Raw genomic sequence first — 25,104 nt, 5'->3', positions numbered from 1 at the left:
GGGCAAGGAGCATTATGTAGGGAACTACAGGCTGGTCAACTTTACTTTGGTGCATGGAAAAATCATGAACCAAGTCCACTTGTAAGTCAGTTGTAGGTGTGTGAAGGTGCTGCTGTTGGTTGGAAATAGCCATTGTGGTTTTACCAAAGGTAAATAGTGTCTAACCAGCACAGCCAGCCTCGGTGATGAAATGGCTGGGTCTGTGAATAAGGCAGAGAGCAGTGGATGTGATCTACTTTCGTTTCAGCCAGGCTTTTGGCGTGGTCTCCCCACAGCAACAGCCTCGCATTCAAGTTGGGACAGTGATCTAGGTAGGCGGACGGCTTGTTGAGTGAAAAACTACCTGAACGTTCATACTCAGAGGGTAGTGGTTAACGATTCATTCTGTACCTGTTAAAAGTGGAGTTCCTCTATTCTGAGCCCTGCTGTGCCTCGCATCTTGAGCAGTGTGGCTTGGAGGAGGAGGAGGCAGTGTACCCTCGTTAAGTGTGTGGGTGTTGCTAGACTGAGGAGTATAGTCCATATGCTTGAGGGCAGGCTACCATTCAGAGGGGGCCTGGGCAGGGTAGAGTTACGCACTGACCTCGTGAAATACAAATGCAAAGTCCTGCACGTGGAATGGATTAACTCCCTGCGTTGAGACAGTCTGGGGTCTGCGTGGTTGACAGGAGCCCTACATAGAAGGCTGTGGCCTGGTGGACAGTAGGATAAACATGAGCCAGCCCTGTGCTCTGGCAGTGAGGAAGAGTAACAGCATCCAGAGCTATGTTAACAGGAACATAGCTAGTACGTTGACATGATGAATTTTCATCCCATACTTAGTATCTGGAATATTGTGTTGAGTCCAGCTGGTGAACCACTAACACTGTTGCGTTGTAGCCACTGTCGTATGAGGAGGGGATGAAGTACCTGGAGACAAGAAGGCTTCAGTGTAGCTAACGGTAACTTTCTGATACCTAGAAATAGGGAACTAAGGAGAAGTCAGGCTCTTCATGCACATGGTGGCATGAACATGAATGGAAACATGGCAGGTTTTCGCTCTGAGGGTAATTGAGCACTGAAAAAGGTTGCCCAGAGAGGCTTTGGAATATGGTCCTTCCAGGTTTCCAAGATCTAACTGAATTAAACTCTGAGCAACCTGGTCTGACCTCAGAGCTGATCTTGATTTGAGCAGGAGATTGTACTGTGGGCCTCCCAAGGTTCCTTCCAGCCGGAGCTAGTCAATATTTGGAGCCAGCGTCCAAGTTACACGGAGCCAAGAGAAGCTGCTTGGTCTTTCAGGGTCCTGAAATGTTTCAGGTGCTCTTGTAGTACTTACCTGAAAATTTTTGGATTGCTTGTTTCAACTTGCAGGCTTCTGTTCACTTAAAGGGTGTAGAGAGAATCTGAGTATCCACTAGCATTTTAAGACCTTAAAGTTGTTTAAATACAGGCCTAAAGATAGCAGTAAGGACAGCATGAAGTATGGCTGATGTTGAAATTTGTTTCTGCAGTTGCATGAGCGAAGAAAATTTATCACTCTGAAAACTGAGGCAGAATAGGAAACTCGCTTCTACGTTGGCAGTACAGACGTAGGTGCGGGACCGCTCCTGGCAGGAGGAAGCCGTCTTAAGAAAGAAATGCAGCATAGTTTCTGATGCAGGTGGAGAGGAAATCGTGGACTGTCTGTTATGTCAGACTGTGGATGAAGACATGAATCTAAGTATCTTATGTTAAAAGATAACGTCTTAAGACTACCCAGTTTAACTGCTTACATGTCCTTGTTATCCCGTATGCCTTCCTGTGCAAGTTTAAACTACAGAAGTCTGATGTGTAAACATCAGCTCTAAGGGCAGAACACTAAAGCTGCAGTTAATGGTTGTGACAAAGGGATATCAAAAATCCCCAACTCATCACAACTGCTCAAATTCAGGTGCCTTTATACTTGTAGGCCTGTGCAAAGTTAATTCTGCAAACTGGCTGAATGTTAAGTGAGAGGAATTATCCTGAGTTGAAGCATGAGATGTGTAGTATTATGAGTTGTAATTGATTTTTCAGATATGCCAACATTGAACTAATACAGTTTTTGAATAAGAATATACTGAGAATTAAATGTAAATAAGATTGAATATTTAAAAAGACTTGGAGAATGAGAATTGCTTCTATAACTCGTGAAAAGTTTACCCCGTAAGCCTAAATCCAAATCTCTGTCAGTACTCATGTAAACTAAAAAGAATGATTTAGAAATGTAACTAGGAAAAACGGGGCTATAACTTCTAACTCCATTAATTTAATGCTGCAGTGATACTTAAAAAAAAAAAAAAAATTACCACGGGAGTGAGGTTGTATGAAAGAATACAGAAAATGAGGACAGTGGTCAGTTTATAACTTTTTTACTCTGCCATGTGTACTCTTGCTTTCTGTAGGTATGCAGGCTGTTAAAACCCCGTGTGGTTTTGTGCCTTTGTGGGGTGTCTGGGTGTGCTGAGGAGCAAGTGACCTGCTGGTGGTGGCCTCTGAGGGTTATGGGCAGGCGCAGCTGGACGCCTTCCTCCCTGTCCCCATGGTGGGAGCACCAGGGCTGTGCCAGGCAGTTGCTGGGGAGAACTCAACAGTTGCAGGCCTGGCCCAAATGTGCCTGCAGTTGCGAATGAAAGAGTTCCCTATGTAGCCCGTGTTTAGTTTGGAGCGAAGTAGTGTGTATAGACAGTCTTCTCCCACCCCCCCAATTCTTTGGGGGATAATTGTTTCTTTGATAGGTTTGCCCACATGATGTTGGCAAGGCCGGTGTGCCGTACTACATAGATATTTACTGGTATGTCACAGTGAGCTGCATTCATACTCAGCAGTAAACCCTGGCATCGTGTTAGAAGTTGAATTGCTTACATAGTTGGCATAGTCTTACTGAAGTAATTGCTGATGTATGGGGCAGTGTTTCATGGTAAAAACACCCTTTCAAGTGCCTGAGTCATGTTAGAGGCATGTTGTCTGGAAATGGCTGAAAGAGATTCCTTGTTGATTTCCTTTGTACTCTCATTTCCTGAAGAAGAACAAGGGGGGGGTTTAGTAATTTTGTGTAGCAAACTGACATGGAATCGTAGTGGCCCTCAACTAAGACAGCCCGTGTCCTAGGTCTGTCAGGAAAGTATCAGTGCTGTGGATTGATGCGCTTGCTCCATGACACAGATCGAATGCGTTCCTGTTTGTACACCTAACTGTCAGTGACACGCTTTCTGATACATTAGGAAGAAGCTGTTCCTGTCTTGATTTGCTTAAAAAAAAGCCTCTCGTAGTCATATCACTTTTTCAATGAGATAATCCACTGTTAGCTGTTTTAACAAAATCATGCTGTTTTGTTTGGAAGTCCTGGAAACAAAATACGAAGTTCATGAAGTATTGGCAAATGTACGGAGAAATGTGGAAATTATCTGTCTTGCTCCTGGTTTTGCTGTACAAGTTGTTAAAGGAGTCTTGTGGAAGGACCAGTGCTGACAGGGAAGCTGGAATCTTTGTCTGCCCAAATGCTTCTGCCATATAGAACAGCAGTGAGTAATATTTCAGATTACAATGAGAAAGGACTGTCTAAATTCAGGGCCATCATCTTAAATGTCTTTGGGTTCTATAAGCAACAAAGTGGTGATGTCTAATTTAGAGCAATTAGTCATATTCTTTTTTCCTTGGTGCAAACTGTGTAATTTAGCTAATATAGAGGCCAAATTTGAATTCAGCTTGTCCTGAACCATTAAGACAACAGCCTGTGAATAAGGCTTAAGCTGTAGTCTAATAAAATGTGGCACTTCTTCGGAGCTGTTGGGGAGTAGAGACCTTGAGTCATTTTGCCTAGAAGTGCTCTAGTTACGGCCTGGATTTCTTGTGCTAGCATGTCAGTGCCCTGTGACACACTGTCAGTCTTCAAAAATGGCGAGTAGGCTGAAATTTTTACTTTGTTTATAATACCTTGTCTTTCTCAACCCAACCCACATGAGCCAGTTTCTTTTAACTGAGTGCAGTAATCTCTCATATTTATAGCTGGCATTAAGGAGTTTAAATCCATAGGACATACTATTACAATTCAGGTATGTTGGCTTTTTGATTAGAGATGATGAAATAATAAATGGAGCATTAGATATCTTTAAGGTGAAATCAAGCAGAATATTTTGTTCTTCTCCACTGTATCTTATCTTACGTTTTATCATCTGGTGCTGTAGGCAGTTGTTCCTCACCCTACTAATGCTTAGTTTGTTCTTCATTAAATTGTTGATGTAGAGTGTTATCTAAATCTTAGGTATGTGTTATGTTGAAATGATAAATTTATCATACAGTTAATTGTTAAGGTTATTTGTTCATATCTGTAGAGTAGTAACGACAGAATATTGGGGTGCTGATAGGTTTTTTTTTTTAATTTTTAGTCTGAAAAGGATTTTCTAGTGTTTTAGAGATTAGGATAAACTTTGAATGTATCACTATAGTTTTAAAGCAGTGTGTATGTTGACTTTCATTTAGGTCATGGCAATATCTTCTTCAGGAGGATAAACATTTCAGAAACTGGGATGTGGATGTTCAGGGGTAATCGAAGTATTGTGTTTCATGTAAATGTAAGCAGGGATGAAATGATTAAGGAAATAATTCTAGATTTTGTTACGTACTTACGTGGGATCTCCTTGCTAGCAAATTCTCATGTACACTGAAGCTTTTTATGTAACAAATGTTTATTATTGTACCATGATGATTAGATAGTAGAATTCATAAAAACAAAGCATGGGATTAAGTTTACAGATGATCCAAATACGACCAAAAAATAAAAATAATAATTGCAGATCAGATCCTTGAAGTGAATAGCTCCAAAGGGGGTAATAATAACTGGGAATTGCTAGTGAACGTCCAGCTAGCATTCAACTTCTACAATTGAAACGGTAGGCTTGTGTAGGATGAGTGGGCAGAGAGAAGGTTGACTGTTGAGTTTAAATTGCATTGCACTGCATATTTCAGGTTTTGCCACTTGTGGTGTACTGTATGAAGGGTGGCTTGAGTCCAGACACTCAGGTGGTGAACCCTGTTACTCAGTTTTATTGGAATGTTATTCCCTAAAGTACAAACATTAGAAAGTTTAGATTATTAACCTGAAATTTTAAATAAGGCATTTAATTAGAAACCTTATTTATAATAATTTGCTTGTCATAGATAAATATATGTAAGATTAATAGCTTTTATTTGCAACAGTGGTCCTTTCTATTGTTGAGTTTTGCAGATACAAGATCTCTAGTGCTTAACTTCAGACTTGTATGTAGCTGGGGAGGAGACTGTTTTTAAACTGTCCTCCGATCTGGGAACAGTTGCCTCTGGGTATTACATAGGATTAAATAGCAATCATTGTCAAAGCCTATTTGGTAGTAAATCCAGGCAGAGCAACTGTTAAGCAGACTGACAGTCAAGCAAATTGTACAGGCGGAAGATAGGCATTGACAAAGATGACTTGGATTTTGAACATGTATTGTACCTTTTTTCACCTGACTGCTCAAACAAGACTAGTTGAAAATTGTTTCTACATGGAAATAGAGCTTCTTGGAGAAGAAAAAAATCTAGCAGCTGTAGAAACTATATCAAATTCACTGGGGTCTTGAACTCAGATCTGAGTTTCTAACATCAGGATTTATTTTTTCCGATAAAGGGATAAGGTTTTAATTTGATGTTGTTCCCAAGCATTGTTTAATTTATCCATTGTGTTGGCCACAGACATATTGAGCCTCTGGGGTATGAACAATGTGTTCTTATAAATGGGATACATACCAAAAAACGGGTGTACTGATACTTCTCAATGGTAAGTCACTTGAAGATTTATTGAACTTTGTTTTGTGATAGCAGGCTGCTGTATAATATTAAGAATTAGACTGAACGTGTAGCTTTAGTATGGTAGAATCCTTTCTACTTGCATGTTAGTTAATGACCTTGTAGGATGGAGAAATAGAAAACATAGCTATGGTGGGTGAAGCTTGACAGTGCTTCTTGACAATGTGTCAAAGCAATTCTGTATTCTTTTACTCTCCAAATAGATGTGGGTAACACTTCATGTTTTCGCATGATGTAAGTGATAATGGCAGCTATGGTATTAGGTGTCAATCAAAATAGTGTGCTTGTAATATTAGTCATCTGCTGAAGGGAGCATAAATGCAGATACTGAGCTCATTATGAAGAAGGAATGCTTGTGGTATGATCAGGGCAAATAGCACTTCAAGTAAATGAAGAAGATTCTGGAGATAGGGATGTACACAGATAAGCTAATTGGTGCCTGTGTCAAACTAGCATTGCTCACCTGACAACTGTTTATACAAAGACATCTTTGAGCCAGTACCAACACTGTTGTTTTCTTGCTCTAAAGCTGTTCTGGAGAGTGAAAATTCAAAGGATGGCATTGTAGCCGACTAGTGTAATGCAGTAATTCTGGCTTTTGTAATGTGATCCATAATGGCCAGTGGCTTTCCAACAAATGCTCTTGTCTGTTTTAGGTTGATTTTATTGTAACACAGGGTTTCCATGAATCTTCTCTTAAAAATTTTCTTTATCTCTTTTGGAAACAAGGAGGACCACTGAAGATCTTTCCCAGTTGAAGACTCTGTTTGGCATATGACATACAGTTAACTTTGCTTGGGCTTGCCACAGTATATTAAAATTCAAACTCACAACTGAGCTTCTAATGTGTGCTACCCCTGAGTAGAAATATATGGGCCCAGTTGGTTTATCTAACTTAGCTCATCTTCTGCTGGTTTGATGGGCTGGAATTTCAGAACTGGATCAGCTCCGTGGTCTGGTACCAGAGTCAGCTCATAGTCTTCACTAACATGCTTCTGTTCTACTATACTTTGTAAGTGTACAGAGATACCAGGCATGTACTGAATGAGTAGATCTTAGTTTCTCTTTTTTTTTTTTTTTTTATTGTAAATTTAAGCATAAGGATATTTTTTTAAGGCTACATTATACATTTCTTTTACCGTGTGATGTAGTGATTTCAGTTGATTATTGGCAGTCACTTTGTTAGAACTGCGGTAAGTCAAATGCTTTTTTTTTGGACTGAACAGAGGCTCTCCTTTCAAGATTATTCCACAACTGAAATCATTGAACTGGTTTCAGTGTGCTTTACAAGTTGGTTAATTTAACATGGTTTTTGGAAGAGGACTTGCAGAGTGTCACTCGGAGGTAAAATACTGATGGTTCCTTAAACAGTTTGTCTCAGTGTCTGTTTAAACACTAAATTGCATTTCTTTCTTTTAATCATAGGCCCGATTTAAGATAACTTCAATCATTGATTACTTTGTCAGCTTTAGAAAGTTTTGGGATTTTTTTCTAAATTCAGTTGTGTTTCTTGCAAATTCATTGAGTATCTGAGAGATTTTCATGGCTGTCGCTATAAAAGTATTTTGTATTGGTTTTTGGCAAAATAGCTCTCTAACCAGCTTATTCAATGTTTTAAAGTTTTGCTTTTAAACCCTTTTGCTCTTGAGGGAGCAGGGTGTTAGTAAGAAGGATGTTTGTTGATGTCCCTGTGCCTTCATGTTGGAGATGCACATAGCCATGTGGATGGAATGCCTTGATGCTGACCAATAACGGTCAGTCAGCCTTCTCTTAAGGAAGGCAAAGATGAGTATTTCAACTTCTGGGTTGTTTTTTTTTTTAACAATAGCCAAAATGTGCAAAATCAGTTACAGATACTTGACTTGCACTTAACAGTCTGTACACACTTGGCTTGAACAAAGGGTTGGGTTTTTTTTGCCTGGTCTTTAGCTCAACTGTGTGTGCTGCTTTGAATTTGTGTTTGGATGTCTGCATACTTGCCAGCGTCATGTGCTGGGTTGTGTTTGTAAAGACAGTCTTCCTGATAGAGAGCATGGCGGTTTTAATAGCCTTTCTTTTTTGAGGTTGGGGGAGAATTCTATTTATAATGATTTTTTTTGCTGTGTATCAATCTCCTCCCTTAGAGCGAAACTTCCCAAAATGTCTTTCTCCCAGATGACATGCCCATTTCAGTAAGGAGATATCTCTTTGTACACCTTTCTTATTTTTAATCAGTTTGTCAATGGACAGCTACATTTGATAAACAAGATTTAATGCATGGGAGCCTCTGTTTGGACTACTGATGTGTTGGTGGTTAATCAAACTAAGAATCCCCAGCCTGCTTTTGGTAATTATCATAAAACTCTGGCTTAAGCTGGCACTGCCGCCAAAAGGGAATATTCATTGAATTACACCCTTGATAATGCAGTTGCATGGAACTTGACAGAAACTGTCCCTTGGCTTTTGTGCTGTGCCAGTGCATGTGTGCACACATGTACGCCCCCGCAATCGTTTAATGAGCTATCAATAACTGTTTGTACAGATGTCCGTACCAGAAAATTAAAATATCTTAGTTTTGTAGTGAACTTCTGAGTTAGCACTTTGATTATGCTTAATAGTGGAGTATCTCCTTATTTGAAAACTGTAAATAACTACAAAAACTTTACTCTAGGACTTTATGGTTAGTCCCCCAGCTGCCAGTAGTTACTTCCTGCCTACCTTAACTGTATCATATTGTGTTAATATGTTTGATGGAAGGAGTTATAATGCCTGGAATTAATTAAGCCTTCAATTCAGTTGTGATCAGTTGGTGGGTGCAGATAGACTAAACAGTAACGACACTGGGCTGAGCTGGTAAAATGCAAGTGGAGGGGGAAGTTTTACTTCCTATCTAGAGGCTCTGTAGCCATTCCTTCTTGCTATAATTGCAATTTAAAAGTGATTTAGTTTTTTGAACGTTACAAAGTAAATAGTCCATAGCAATAGAGGGCTATTGGTCAGAATCACCAGCTTTTTCAAGGCTTTGTTCAACAGAAACAAGGGAAATCACAATAAACTTGACTGTCACATTCGATGGGAAGTCTTTGCAAGAAATCAGATATTTAAATACCAGTATCTTTAATGTGGAATAGTGTACTCTAAATTTGAAAGAACAAAAAAAATCTGATAAGGTCAGGGAGTTTATATCCGTAGAAAGTCACTGAGCCAAGAGCTGGAAGAATGACAGTTCAAAAAATGTGGATGTAAGAATAGTAATTTGAAAAGTGATTCTAATGGCAATCAATTACCCAAAGAGGTCAAAAGCAGGCCTTGCGTAAAGATGGGATTATCTCACATCTGCTAGTGACAGGCTGCTTTGGTAGGCAACGTAAGCCTCTGATACTGGCCCTGTCTGAGAAGCATTTTGGACTCATTCAAGGTATTTTCTCATACATCCAAATAAACCTTAGCTTTGGTGATTTTGATTCTTATATTAACATTCTTCATAAAACAATTGCTTAATAACAAATCTATCATGAAGGCAAGTAGAGATGCTGTGTTGTAGTGCTGTAACTTGGATGCTTACCATCACCATGTGTGTTGTTATTTCAGGCATAAATCCTGTTAGTTGAAAATTTTACTTTTAGTGAGTCTCAAGTACTTCACATTTGTTTTCCCCAGATGTTCAGATGGTTGTACAATTTTTAGTCTGCATTGAAATCAGGGCAGTTTTGTTGCTGCTAACAGTATTAGCATTCTGACAGAGATGTATCCTGGTAACTTGTTTACAGCTCCTTCTTTAAAGAATTACAACCCATGGAGTTTGTGTTTGGTGCTCAGTTACAGAATTCAGGACTAAGTTGGCATTGGAAATAGACTGGTTTGAGCTAACTGGGATTAATTTGTATACAGTTGAGTTGCATGTGGTAATGGTCTAAGTCTTGCGTCTGATCCTCGTGAGAAGAGAAGTATACAGTGTCAACACATCTGCTGGAGGAAAGGGTCTCCAGCTGTCTCAATCTGATGTATGTACACGGAAGTTACTGTTAAGTAAGTTCTGAAGAGGACTAGTTCTCCTGATAGGTCTTGTGAAGAGTAAATGGATAGTAGGTAACATGTTCCATCTACTTCTGTTACTCTTGCAGTCAAGTAGTACCAATGAACTGACCTATCATTAGCCACAAGCATGGTTGTTGCAGTGGTAGCAGTGGTTAAGTAAATCAGGGAAACACTATGCATAAAGGACTTGGTAAGAATGTTCTTGTATATCAAATGTACTAGATGATGCTGGTTGTATACACTCATGCTTAGTCAAGGAAGCAAGAAGGGAGGCTGTTGTGATGTATCAGCTATTAAAACTTTTGGGGAAGTCGTCTAGGGAGAGGTTTGAGTCCATGCCTTGCATTCTTCTACCTGGATGCTCTGTAACGCAACGCTGAACTCAACACTTTGCCTTGTGCTGAGTCCAGAATACATCCATTATCTGTCTGTATGCTTTGGAATAACCAAATTCCTTGTGCTGGAGAAGGTCATGATACTACTTCATGTTCAAGCTTTCAATAGCTGCCAGGCTAAAAAGACTCAGTAAACCTCTGACACAACTTAATTTCTCAGGGTTTTTTTTGTTTTTCTTTTAAATAATAGTAGATACGAGAGTTTAAAATTTGAATGGGATGTCAGGGTATTGGAGCTCAAAAGCAAGTAAGAATGCTGCCACATGACTTGTCTACAACAAAAGTGGCTCTAAACCAAAAGCACTTTAGTAAAGAATGCTTCTTATTTAATAATCTGTAAAAATAAAAATATTTGCCAAACTAAATAATGTATCAACTGTTGCCATGCTGTACTACTGCCATAAACTTGTGTTTTAAACAGATGAGATGGTGTAAGAGTTAGGCGGCAGGAAATAAAGATGAAAACAGCTAAAGAAAAATCTAATTTCAGGTTTGTTACTGTTCTACTCCACAGAAGTTAATACTTCCAATTAAGCTTGCTAGGCCATTTAGCAGTACACCTATGGACTGCTAATTTTTTTAGAGTTTAAAATCTTCAGAGACAACTTTGTCTTTAATCATGTTGGAACCGAAGACATGAAGGCAGAGGCATTGTTAAAATCTTACCTAGTGCTTTTAAAATACATTGTAGACTTCTGAAGTAATGCATTCATATGCTTGCCAAAGTACATAGCTGCTTTTTAATGCAATTAAAATGTTAGCTCCTATTGTTGTCTTAAAGAGCTTTTTCAGGAAATCATATACATTTAGGATTTTGTGTAGAGTGAGTCAGTGTTGTAGAATACCAACAAACCCATTTTAATTGAGCTTAAATTAGGTCAGTTTTGTGAACTTAATTAAAATATTATAACTTGCAGTGCTTGAGTCATTGTCGTTATCCTGATTTGCAGATGGTATCACATGGTGTGTGTACTATACTACATAGCACTTGGTAAGTCTGAGCATGTTCTTTAAAGGCATGGATCAGAGGTGCTAGAACATGCCCATGTGATAATGCCCTCTATTGAAATAAAAATAATAAGGAAAACGTCTGCCAGTGGTGGTATTTTGCAGGTAGTGTTACAGAGGTGGATGGCTGGATGGTTTGGGCACATAACATCTTTGTATTCTCCATCCTCCAGAGGGCTGAAGAATAAAGGTGATGGGTTGAATACTTGCTGCCTGTGCTAACAGAAAAGTAACTGTCTGCACTTTGTTTTAATGAGTGCACCCATATTGGGTCCACAAATTTGTAGTTAAAACTTTAAACATGAAATAGTGTGAGCTCACAAGTATTTGTTAGACTAGATTTGTTGTGCTGGCAAGTAGTAGGAAGTGGTAAGTTGCAGTCAAGTTTAAATAACTTTTGTCTAGTTTGGCCTGTAAAATGACCAGGGGTTTGTATGTGATTTTTTTAAAAAAAGATGAAGTAGATCTTCATTAGCACACTTGTGAGTATAATGCAGTGCCCCTGCTTTCAGGTGATTTGTTCCCAAAGAAATCAGACACTATTTTAGTAGATAACAATTGTTTGAATATGCGTGCAAATATTAAAGCTATAGAAATAAATGTCTGGATATCTGAATGCCTTTGGAACATAATGTCTAGAGGCTTCTGTCTCAAATAGTGTTAAGAGCTGCTTGCTTTGTCTTGGATGTCTCGGTATTGCATATGCTACGTATCTTTAATAACGATGAGTTTGAAGCTGATTTACTCATGACTTGAGGATAGGTGTGCCGGTGAGAAATCCTTCCCTGGTTTTGAATGCTGAGTTTGGGAGTATGCTTCTGACTGGAGTTGTGGAAGCGCACATGCGGCATTTATAGTAATGTGTATCCATTTACAGAAATGGATGAAAGTGAAGGCAAAATGTTAATATTGTTCTCATTACAGTAACGTAGAAGGAGCTAAGTAAGTGCAGTTCACAGAGAACACCCAGCCTTGATGTAGGTTAAATTCGTGTACTTCAGTAGCTATATAAATGTAGCTCTAATAAGATTCAGGCTGCTTGCCTTTGTCATCTGATGGAAATGATCTGCTAGAACAAATCTGATAAATGAAAAATGCAACCTTCCCTTCTTAATCGCGACAATCCACAACACCCTTTCTTTTGACTCTCCAGTGAAATCTATTCGCAAAGCAAAACGTGGTAAGGGTGGGGTTTGGTTGTGGGGTTTTTTTTTTGTTTTTTTCCCCTAATGAAATTTGCTAGAGGGATCACACGGGGAGGATTTTTGGCGGGGGGGGAGGGGGGGGGGGGAGGGGCGGGGAAGAGGAAGGTGTGCGTGACTTCAGATCACTCGTATTCTGCCTACGTACGTTTGGGGGGATGGATGCGGGGATGCAGCGAGTGGTGGCAGCGCGATGGCTCAGCCCTGCACAAAGCTGGTGATGTAATGTGTGGTGCTGGGAGTGCGGCTGCCGTGCGGGAGCCATAGCCATGCTGTCACCCGCTCGCATGCGGATCGGGCTGTGCCCCACCGCTTTGCTCCGCTGAGCCTGTGCGCAGCTCCGTTTTGTCTCAGTAGAGTGTTTGCTTGTTCACTATTTGCCTTCTATTGTCTTAAACCTGTATTTTTTAATTAATGCGGCATGTGTGTTAAGAATACGTATGCACCTGCTCAGAGTAATTCAAGCTATCATTTGTAATGTAATCCTCGAGCAAACAAGACGGGTATTGGACATCTCTTTTGGCATTTCATGCTAATCATGCTCTCTGCCTTTTAAAGGCAGGGTGGGAGGGAGACAGGTTGCTGTTAGCAACCGCTTGCATATTAGAAGTGAAATACCCAAGCTTTTAATTCCCCTGTGGATTCCTGATCAGTATTCTTTTTTTTTTTTTTTTTTTTTTTTTTTAAGCATTGGTTTATTCTAACTAGTAGCACGTGTTAATCAGTGTTTCACGTAAAATAGTCTCTGTAAAAAGGTAAAAAAGGAAAGCAGGGAGAAGCTCTAATGTAAAACTTTATTTGGCCCCCTCTAAATGCTTCTAACACATCTGAAGCTAAGGGGCTGTATAAAACAAGTTGCAGATGATTCTTTTTCTCTGTTGTTTGAATTGATGTGAACTTGACTGTTTTTGTGATGCAGGATGAAGAAAAGTGCCTCCCCCTTCCTCCACACTTGATCTTTTGCATGTGCACTGTAATGTAGCAGAGAAGCTCAGATTCATCCTACATTTCCCGTGTCTCAGTGCTCTTACAGCTCGAGCTTCTTATAGCTGCAAACTAATAAAATGGGAATTTGAAGGAATGAGTACTGTGCGCTAATCCAGTTTTGACATACATCTTGTTGCAAACTGCTGGTTTTGCCACAGAAGGAATATCAAATGTCGTGCAAAAAAAGGAACGGAGGGGAGGAAGAAATATTAAACAAAAACCAGTTGTTTAATTACTAATGTCTCCAAGTATGAATGTAACGTAGTCTAATTTTTGCATATGGATCTCCATAAGGTGATGAAAGTGTTGTGAAAATGTGTGCATATTAAAAAAAGAAGGGGGAGGGGAACGGAGAGAAGGGGGGGAAAAACCCCCCAGAAAACCCAGTAAATGTCTGATCTTGGAGCCTATGCATCGTAGGAAGCCCAAAAGCAATACCTTGTGCTATAAAAATGTGTTTCTTCTGAAGAATATGCAGTCTGGTTTTTGGTGTTTTTTGATTGATTTTCAGGGCTGATGGAAATAGTTCTTCCTATTGTTGCTCAGGATAGAACAATGCAGGACAATTTTCAATCTGTTTTAACCTGCTTATTTTTACTGCCCTTGCTGTAGTTTTCATCAATTTCAGTGCGGAAAGAGATTTCTCCAGATGGTGGTTGGGAACAGGAGCCAAAGGACATGATCTAAAATGTTATGTTCCAGCTGTTGCTGCACAGATTTTAGAAGCTACTGCCTTTCACTTGTTCTGTGTTTTAAGCAGAAAAATAAGTAAAATTGTTTAGAGACCTTGTGATTAAAACAACTGCATGTTAAACCAGTCTTTTATCGGAGACTGGGTACCCTCCTGGTAGCCCTGAGAGTGTAGACCCCTTAAGCCATGAGTGTCTGTAGCAGCAAACAACAAAACAATAAGGGGAACAGCAGTGAGCAGTGTGCTGCTGCTGCTGTATTTGAACACCACTACAAAAAGGTTTGCCACCTCAGCGGGGCAGCGGACTATTGCAGCGCTTAGAGGTGGATGAGTGGTTCCCACCAAAACAAACTCACTCCCAACAATGTTGGTAGGACATTAGGAACAGGTTGAACATCCTGAATGGATAGATAAATTTAAGAACACAGTTCCCCTCACTTCAAAGGGGGGAAACTAGTCAGATTTTTACTGTCTCATCTTAAGTTTTGGTTGAGAAATGGTCATTTGTACTTCTGGCTTGCACATTTCATAGGATAAAAGGGTAATTAGGGATGAAAAGGACCTTACGACAAAATACAGATAACTCTAAGGTTTCTGTTACCCACTTAAAAGGCAATTGCAGATTTTTAACAGAGTGATTTAGTATTTGGAATTTTCTTCAACTTACATTCTTAAGGCAGCTCCTCAAAAAGTTTTGCAGCACGCCTTTGGTAGTTAGTTTCCCAGTAATTGCTCTTTCTTAAGTTAGGAATAGATTAATTTCTTGCTTCCAAGAAAAGGTTGCTCGCTCAGTGAATTTGATCTTACTTGAGTATTTGCTGTCAACCACACCAGTAGCCTTTTCTTGTCCCACATCCCTCTGGATGACGTTGTGGCCCTCCCATAATTTACAGTCAGGAGAGGTGTGTACTGGTGTTAGGGCAAACTACAGAGCTGTTAAAAATGGTAAATTTTGCCTCTTACACTTGGTAAAAATGCCAAAACCTGAAAGTGGCTGAAAGAGCTGGTAACCTTCTAATGAATCTCATTTTCTTACTTCAAGGCAATTTCGAAGTGGTCGGCTTCTGTGAGCTCTCAGTTGTCATGTAGTAGAACGGCATACCAGCTCAGTACTGTGGTGCAATTCCCCTGCAGCACCTAGGGAGAGTGCACAGGGTGCAAAACGGGACGAGGAGGGACATTTCTGTGAGCTCTCGTGATTTGAAGTGAGGGTTTGAGGGTGCAGTGTTGCCTGATGAGTGGATCTTGAGCCTGATCAGAATTGAAGCGTACTCATGTCATACTCCTGGAATTGCTTTAAATTCAGGACTAGGTTCTTAATGTTGAATGAAAACCTGTTAGCTACGACAGTACTTTGCTTAAGCTCGTGACTAGGCTGCTGGAACAACACTGAAATCACGCCCCTCTGTTATATGCCTCTAAGCTGCGTCCTTGTTGGAGTCACCTGGATGGAGGCTTTAGTCTAGACCAAGAAAAGTGAACAAATAAATGATTAATGCCGTGGTTACGAATGTTGCCCAGTGATCTGTGTGTCATTCATTTAAAACAACTGCTGCTAGTTCTTCATTTGCTCCTAAAAAGAAAGATGTATAGTCTTAAATATGTCATGACAGGCATATTTAAAAGTTAGTGTTCCTGAGCTGAATTGCTATTATACCTTTTGAAACTGGTCATCTGCAAGCTCACAGAGCTTCAGAGAAGAGAACAGAATTGCAGTCTTTGCCATAATTTCCCTGAATTCTCTTGCTTTGTTGCAATGTGAAAGATGGTGTGAGATTGCTGAGCAGCACTGAATATAGGCAATGTCTATAACGGGAAGCGATAACAGTACAGTTGGTGAATTGACAGCTCTGATTGCTCTATGAATCCTTTACTTGCATACAAAAGTATGAATTTATAGTTAAGCCTACCATAAAATTGAAATTGGCACTTAAAATACTTGAGTTAAAATCAAGAAAAGCTATCAGTAATCTGATACATGTGCTTTAACTGTAGTTACCTTTTGCTTCCCTTTGCCAACCCTTTGGGTTATATTCACAATTAGTGATGTTTTTTGCATTTTTCTCCTTTGTGAAAGTTCAGGTTTCTTTCTCACCTGCAGTACCCTGATTTCATTTGTAAGCCCAAAAACATGTTGAGTTCAGCAATCATTTTTTTCCAAATCTGATTGAAGGAAAGAATCAAGTGGTTCTACTGACTTAATCTGTACTGGTTTCTATGTACTAACTTCAAAGTAAGGATGTGAAAGGCTTCATAACGGCTTCTTGTGAATCTCCACATATTTTGTTTAAAATTATTTTTCATGCAATAATACCATTTTTAGAAGTTAGCTCACTGTCCTCTTTTAGAAACCTCTAAATGGGAATAAAACCTCTAAACAGGAGAACAGGAACCTGCTTTGTGCTCTCTTTCTTTTTCTGGACATTTGAAAAACATGGGAGGTAGTGTATAAAGTACTTGCAGCTGGGGTTTATCATATGCAGTTGTTAACTGATAAACAAAATTGAATAAACCTATGGATTTCCAGGATTTAAAATCAATGTCGTAGTCTTGTGATATGGAGGAGGAAAAAGGGCAGATAATGAAACCTTAACTGATCTAATAATGCACTAATTTTATTATATTTGAGCTTCTTTATTTCTTTATTTGGTTTTTGCCTTTTTACTTAATTAGAAGGCATGTTTTCTTGAAATGCAGCTAGGACGCCTTTACAATTAAAGGGGAGGAGTATCTCAGATTTCGGAGTTGTAGTTGATACCATTCATGCTGTGAAATAGAGGAAGTGCTGAAGACAGCACCATCTTGGATTCTTTTTGCTTGAGTGTTTATTAGCTACAGTTTTGAGATTTTGTGTTCCAGGGTGAAGCTCAATCAACACAAAGGGACCAGTGGATGCAAGGAGTTGTCCAGAATGGATTATGATTCCTGCTGTCTTACCTGGGTGGAGGAAGTTGCTGCATGGGTAGGAAATGGTCTCTTCCCCACCCATGGAAGTTGTTTTGTCTCTCATCTTCTAGCAAATATTTCTTTCCACTTAAGACTAACCTAAATCAGTCTGATTATTATCTAACACCCTGATTACTGAACTGTGGCATTAATGTAGCAGTTCTGAGTGCCTCTATCGCAGCTTCTATGTGTTTGGTTTTTTTTTCCTTTGTATAGAATTTAGCATAGTGTGTGGATTTTTGAGCGGAAGCCTATCAGAGCAGGTCCTTTGAAATGAAGAGAGTACTCTGCTGGAAAATAACTCACTGAGGAAGTTTTCTGTGGTTGAGGATGGAATTTCTCTCAAAGAAGAAGAGGTGGGGATTTAGAAGGCTGGTGCTGGAAGGAGCAGCCTGGCCGATAAGGCACTTGCTTACTGTTGGCACAACACACGGAGTCGTTCTTCTGAAGTCCGAAGAGAGCCTAAACCATTGATGTATTCTGGATTGAGTCTGGCTTTTTTTGTGTGAGCCTGTGAAAAGGTTGTCTTTTCATGTTGCAAGGTGAAAAGCAGTTGTGTTCTTAAAGGCGGGAGTTTCAAGTTGAGAGCATTTCCCTTTTTTTGTTTGTGCTTTTTCTAGCAACATTTCAGAAAAGTTTCAAGTCAGTTGTGTGTGACAGCAATGGATGAGGGTTTCATCAGCCTCTTAGCAAAGAGGTGCTGCTTGTAGCCTCAGTTTTCAACTCTCTTTGCTGTCTTAATTTATGTTTCTGTAATTTGTTTGTCACTATAACTGAATGATGCATGCCACCGAAGATACACCTTCAAAGTAATGAAGACTTCGGTGTTCCTGGGGCAGCAATGCATCTTTAGGGAAGCCGTTTCCAAAAAAATGTTGTTTGGTATTGCAGTTCTGTAATGAAATTGTTAGCTTAAAGCATGTGTTTAAGGCAATTTTATCTGCTCCCTTTGTGTGGCTGGCTAGTTACTGATCACTGCAATGCAAGATGATTAACAGTTACCTTGTTTCCTGTGTCTGAAGGACACTTCATTCAGCCTTAGACTAGTACAGCATTTGTCTTGGATGGATAAGCTACCGCACAGGGTACCCAGTGTCTCTTACTGCTCTAAAGGTGAGTTGGTCACCGTATTTCTGTGCCCATGAGAAGTTTCAGCAAGCTGGGTACCCAGGGGAGCAGCAGTGTTACAGAAATGCTAATTCGCAGGCAAAGGTGGCTCCTTTATCCTGGCTTACTCTCTGGTCTCCAGGGCAGGTGGACGTGCAGCTCTGCAGCCAGATATGTGCCATGGGATTTGGGAACGCTTGCACCCCAAGTGAGGGGGGGCTGTCCTGGACATTTCGGTAAAGGGCTCTCAGAAATGTCCTAGGGGTGATACCTCTACCCAGAAATGCTATCTTTTCATGGGTCTTTGAACTTGGATAAATTAATATATTGCAGCAAAATATCTTAGCTTCATACAGGATGAGAAGAGGGGTTAGTACAGACCATTTCGTTTGTTAAATGTGGCTGCATGATGGTGTCTTCTTGGCTTGAGAGCTGTGAGGGCGAAGAGGAGATGGTGTGTTTATGGGAAAGACTTCTTTGTTTTCCAGTGTATACTTCAGTATAGAAAGCGTAGGTGACTTCCTTTTGCTCCTTTCTTGTTTGCATGTTTTAAAGATCCTTACTTGTGTGATATAATATTTCAACGACTGCTCTGTAATAACAGGCTCTGTTCTAGTAGAAGGCTGGATATAACTCAGGATTGTGTAATTCTGAAAGCTTAATGGGGGGTAATAGAATAGACTAAGTTGTGTGTTACTTAATCTACTGAAGTTGAATATTAACTAGCATAATTTGAGTTTTTTCCTTCTTGACTGGTAGTTAGGGAAAAGTGTCTGTATGATATATGAGACAACAGAAGGGCATGTGCTACCTATTAAAACTGAAACGGTAAAATGAGTATTTCTTTAATAGGTATTGAAAATATCAAGGGTGGCTTTCCTGTTTCAGCCTAAAATTGTCTTTAAAAGATACTAGCGTAGGGTTTATTGTTACCCCCCCCCATTTTAAATTAAAAAATACTGTATTAGGTGAACTGGAATAGTGAAAGTTAACAGCGTAAGTATGTGCCGTATGTGCATATACAACATGCTTTTCAAAAGAGAAGCGTGTGCTGTGGGAATGAAACCCCGTTCGAATTTGTCACGCTTGCCTAGCTGCTCTGCGCATTGAGCTCTGCCATTGAGCTCGCCACGCCGGCAGCGGGCCTGCTGGCCACACGGCCGCTCGCTCCGTGGCCGCTGCGGTGGGCTGCGGGCGGCTGACGGGGCTGCGGGCACTGCACCACGGCAGCGGGAGCTGCAGCCGGCCGGCCGGGAGGGATGACATCACCTCCAGGAACATGTGATGCAGCCGGCTGGCGCGGAGGTTGCTGAGCTGTGTAGGGAGAGATTGGTGCAGAGATTTATAGCATTTCATTGGAGTGCGGTAAATGCCTTTTAATTTTTTTTTTTTTTAAATTAAATCCTCATAATCGCCAATGCTTTGTGGCGTAGAGGCTTTAAAAAGGGGGGGGGGGGTGGAGGACCCACCCCGAGCCCTTAAGACCTGTTTATTTTTGCTGGTTTTTTGTTTTATTATTGCTCTGTTGGAGATAAAAAATATGATACTTCCTGGCTGTATTCACCCTCTTTGCTCCCCAGCATTCTTTCGTCAATTGTAATCCCCGCAGTCTTTTCAGTTAAGCTTTAACACTGCAGAACTGGAATAAAAATAGGCTGTTCAGAGCAGCAGGAGTATGATAATCCAAGGCAGTCAGCCTTAAGGATATGCAGATCCAGAGCATGAGCCAAGTACTAACGTATTTGCTAGGGTGTTTACCTTGAGCAGCCCCTTAATAGTCAAAGAAATGTTAGCTAAGTGTTTCTCACGTCTTACATGCCACAGGCGAAGTAAAATGTGCAGCTACTGCGCATCTTATGAGGTGAAGTAGTTTAAGAGCTTAGAAATCTGAGCAAGCAAGTTGTGGTAACATCAGTGTCTTGGGTAATTTTGAGCTAAGATAGGCAGCAAAGTACAGCACTAGTTTCTGCATGCTTTTTAGGCGAGGAGAAAGAGTTTTCTACCTCTAAATTTACTGTAAAGAAAAGGAATCACCATTGCTGATGGGAAAGCTGAGCATGCTAAATCAGTGTTAAATCTTATGGTGGGTAGCTGAAAGCATGTTTAAAAAAAAAATAATAATTCTGGAAGTGTGCCTGTATGCCTTAGTAGTCAACTGAAGTCCAAATATTTCAAGGTGGTAAAGGTATCTGCTGTCTTTTTAGATGAGTTATTTAAGCCCAAAGTTTTTCTTGAAGCCATGTTTAAAGCTTTAGTCCATACTGAATGAAAGCTTAGTAGGAACAAAACTGTGGGCAGTTTAAGGAGAAGGTTGATAACCCATAGCCAGTATTCTGGAGGAGGGAATAATACAAGAGGTTCCTTTGGAGCTGTCTTAGACTCCTTAGACTTCTGAGAAAGAAATAACTGTGTTCCTCTGCTGTTTTGTTGGTCTGGAGTTGCTCTGTAATTGCAAAATACTGTCCATGATGTAGAAACCCTCCATGCAGCATGCTTACCCAAGGAACCAGTTTTCCTGGTCTAGCTTTTCTGAGAATGTGTATTGAATTTTGGATTTGTTTTTGGTTTGTGGTGTTCACAGAAAAACAAGGAACTAGCCAATGGCTGGAAGAGGATGTGTTTAGCTTTCTTTTGTTTCTAATCTGGAGTACTGAGACAATGCCTGGGTTGAACAGTTAGAGTGAACTGGAGGGACCCATTGCTGACAGACATTTGTCTAAATGCATTTTTTAAAAATCCCCAATCATGGATATTCCATGGTTTTCCACAGGCAGTCCCGTGTGCTGCTGCACAGTTCTTTCCTTTACAAAACTTCCTTCCATTTAAAGCAAACCTCTCGCTGTAATTCCGGCCAATTTACTAATTTACTTTTGCCATCACTAGCCTTTGTTTTGAGGACTGCTACCATGTCTCCCCTCAGTTCTTCAGACTAAACAGTGTCACTCAGTTTACTCCTTCCTCATAGCTCATAACATGTAAACACCTGGCCATCTTTGTCCTTTGGGTGTTCTGTTTGGTGTGTCCTGGGGCTGTTTTGAAGCCTAGTGCACTGCACATAACTAGATACTCTAGTGGCACAGGAGTCTCGGTATTGCTGGCTAGAATAGAAAACTTGCGATGTAATTTACATATATGATGCCCTTATTTACAAATCTTGTGTTGCTTGATGACACCAGTAAGGTACCTTCAAGTTTTAGCTCTAAAGTGCGCAGTTCTTTTGTTAAAGCGCAGAGCCTGACACCAAAGGATATGGAACATTTGGATGTTTTTGAGGAGGAAGAGAAATGGTGGCCTCCCTCCTGAGCATCAATGACAGCTTCTGCTGCCATCTCTAGAGGGGCTGTGGCCCTTACACACAGAGGAACAAAAATGTATTTTAGAAAAGACTGCTACGTACACCAGAGCTTGCTCTTGTAAGATTTCCCTAAAATTATAAATAATTAAGCTTAGTTTACCTTCTAAATAGCTCACTCTTGCTTTTAAGGAACACAACTACTGTGTTGTAGCAGGCTATTTGGGCTGTCTTACTTAACAGCACCTCTGGGCTTCTGCAGTGTTAGAGAAGCTCTTCCTCAGAAGAGGTACTTTCTTCAGAAATGAGATTTTTGAAAAAGCACGTGAATCCAAGGCGGCTGGGAAGGATCATACAGACAGTTGAAACGTGGGTACAAAGCCACCTAATTTTTATAAGATGAACAGTTCTGTATTCTACAAGTCAACATGGAATGTAAGGTAATAAAAAAATGCTTCCTAAATGTCCCTTACTAAAGAAGGGAGAAGTTTAGAATCTGGCCCCAGAAATGTAATGAGAGTAGAGAGGGGGGACAAGCTGGTGATGTGCTGCTTTATAACATTGACCATAATCACTCACCTTGGGGACCATTTCAGACTTCATGGGTGTATAGAGTTGATAACGTGCTCTCCTAAAAAAAATACCGCACCTGTTAGGCAGCAGAAGAGGCAAAGTTGAGAGTTTATCTCCCAGTTCTTCTTTCAGAAGTGACGTAAGGGAAGTTGCATGTAAATAGTGTTGGGTTTTTTTGGTGGGTCTTTGTGTGTGTTGTTTTTTTGGGATTTGGGAATTTCTTGGGGTTTTTTAGTTGTGTTGGGGTGTTTTTTTGACTGGTAATTGTTCTAAAGGTACCTACTCTTATTAGCTTGATACTACTTCTTTCTACTGGAACAAAAGGTGAAATTGGCATTTGGAATGCCAAAAAGCAACAGGCTCTAATTGATAGTTTTTATTTACCGATGAAAAAGGGTGCTTCCAGTATCCTGTTTTCTACTGAGGCTTGCCAACAGACTACGCTATTTGTATTAAGCTAGTCAAAGCGATGACTGGTTAATTAATACATGTTAAAAGTTTAGTTTAATTTTTGCAACCTTTTACTATAAAATTACCTTAATTCCTGTCATCGTAACTTTTGGATTGTATTCCGAAGGTAAATGTTTATATATAATTACATTCATTAAATGTAGAAGCTGAGCTTGTCTGAATTTTGGACTAATTATCTTGTCTTTTCCTTCTTTTAGGGTTTCGCAAAAATGATGAAATGAAGGCTATGGAAGTATTGCCAATTTTAAAGGAAAAAGTTGCATACCTTTCAGGTACGGTTATTTTCTTCTGTTGTGGAATGTGTAACTGTGGTGTTAGTTACATGTGAAGTAGTATTTTAAATACTTAGAATATCATTACAAAAGTCACGGAAATCTAGGGTAGCACCTATTCCAGCTGGATATCCCAAACATAACATAAGCATTGTGAAAAGATCTGTAATAAAGAAGATATGTGAATGTGGAACACGGTGCTTGTTGTCATCCTGGTCATGTCCCCTCCCCCCTGCATATCCAACAGCATTATTTACAACAATCCATAGTCCTATTCCTTCTCTTATTTCTGGTTCTTCTGCTGGAGAGTTCTAAAGAGATGGCTTTGTTACTGGCCCATCTGAAGCACTGGAGAAACAGCTCTGTTGCAGAGGTGAAATTTCAGTGCGTATCTTTTGAAGCACACTTAATATCCATTCATGGTGAAATGAGTTCGCACCTAATTTTAGCTGTCTCCACCGTATACCTTGAAGTTGGTTGATTACTTAACGAGGGGTAGCAGAGGATTTAAGAGTGGGGTTTAGATGAATGACTAGCATAACATATTCTATAACCTGGTAAGTAACTTGATGGAATGGTGGCTGAGGTGCTTATTCTTGTGAACTGCATTTTGGTGTGACTTTCTGAAGTAAGTACTTCCAGATCTGTTTGGATTAAACATTAGTCTCTTTGCCATAATCTTATTTTAGTGTCCAATGATTTGGAGGACAGTCTTGTACTTGAAAGGGTTGGGGTTTTTTTTGGTAAATAATTTGTCTCAAACACCAAAAATAAAGCTCTTATCTGTAAATATTAAAACATACAAAATGTTCCCTGAAACTGCACTCTAGAGATTTGCTGTGCACGGATGCTGATGCTTGCAAATAGTGTGTAGTTTACAGTACTTCATCCTCTCCACTCTGCTGAATCAGGTAGAGGTGTAAAGCAAAAAAGATGGTTTCTTTAAAAGGTAATAGCTACTGTAATAAATGATATAACAGACTTCCCAGAGCTAATTGCCCTGATAGTGTGGGAACTCCCGTTCTTCTGCTTATGAACTGTAGTGCTGATGAAGGCTTGCTGAAAACTATTTTCAGAGGGAAAGAGGAGGAGAAAAGGGGGTTAAGCACAGTATTTTAATCCCTTGTTACTCTTTTTTGGACCTTCCTTTGTGGCATTTCATGAAAATTTAGTCAGTTTCCATTCCAAAACCTCTGAATTTCCAGTTGTCCAGAACTTAATTTAGACCCCTTAGAAGGGATCTGAAAGATGATAGGTATTCTCTAATGTTAATATGTAAAGCATATGGCATTCTCAAAAGGCATTAATTTGGTGAAAGTGAAGTGGGCCAAGTGAAAGCTGAAGATAAATTTAAGGGGAGGTGATGGCTTATGAACCAGAGCAGATGAGGTGCAGGCAGGCAGAAGTGGTTGCCAGCTTTCCAGTGTGAAGGTAGCATCTTCTGACAGAAGAGTGGAGCAGATAGCTGTGGGCAGCAAGACTGGCCAGAACTGATCTGCCGAAGTCGGTAGTTTCACATTTCCATTGCAAATGGAACTCAAATGAAATTAGATACATTAGTAGTGCAAGTGATTTACAAAAACCCAAACAACCACACAAAACAAAACAAACAAAAAAAACCCTCACAAAACTACCACCACTGCTAGGCCTTAACCGTTGTGGAACTAGAACTGTCAAGCTTTATACCTGAGAACACAAAAGTAAGGCAGACTGTTGGATTACTGATTTATTGAGACTTTCAATGTACTTTTTTTTTTTCTTCAAAAGTACAACTTTTGCTCAAGTACTTTTAATATTTGTAAGTACTATAACTTGTTAAGGTCTGTAGAAGTAGGACAAATTTAGTTGGGATATCTCTACTAAAACTCTATCTAAAGATACCTCTCAGTCATCTCTACTAAAAACTCGTAATGGTCCTACTAAGCCTAAGGCATCCACAAGTATAATTATAATTTTTCTACTTTGTTCTCTCATTTCTGTTGGAGTTCTGGTGGAGTTGCTGGAACAGGTTCACTGTTGATTGTCAGATACCTTCTTAAGTAAAAATCAAGTATGATAGTCAACAGTGCTAAGAGGTGGTTCTTTGTTATAGAGCAGGAAGGTTACACAAGTAACAGTCTAAAAAAAAAAAAGTGCAGGGTTTGAGATCCTCAGTTTACTTCCCCAGTCTTTTCTCTGCTTTTCTGTGCTGAGACCTTTCATCTCCAAACTAAATGAGTAAGTATGGGCTGTAATGCAGTATATTCATCTTTGTGTTCTTAGAATGCTGAAGACACTGATTTTTCCACAATGCTGACTTAAGCAGTTCTTGAGACCA

General features: G+C 39.9%; 1 protein-coding gene across 4 annotated transcripts in view; it reads left to right on the top strand.

Moving 5' to 3' along the window:
• Window positions 1–25,104, top strand: part of TRIO (trio Rho guanine nucleotide exchange factor) — a 254,214-nt gene that overhangs the window by 51,183 nt on the left and 177,927 nt on the right. For 3 of the 4 annotated variants that reach the window (XM_080381109.1, XM_080381107.1, XM_080381110.1), the window contains exon 2: window positions 22,713–22,787. In XM_080381109.1, the coding sequence (XP_080237235.1) occupies window positions 22,713–22,787 (75 nt within the window). Of the gene's footprint in view, window positions 1–2,715; window positions 5,798–22,712; window positions 22,788–25,104 lie in introns of those variants that run through there. The other variant, XM_080381108.1, reaches the window with a different exon arrangement.

This window comes from Falco punctatus (genome assembly GCF_963210335.1).
Source record: "Falco punctatus genome assembly, chromosome: 3".
NCBI classification, from domain to species: Eukaryota; Metazoa; Chordata; class Aves; order Falconiformes; family Falconidae; genus Falco; species Falco punctatus.
Note: the sequence above shows the minus strand (reverse complement) of the source record. Positions and strands in the feature narration are given on the sequence as shown.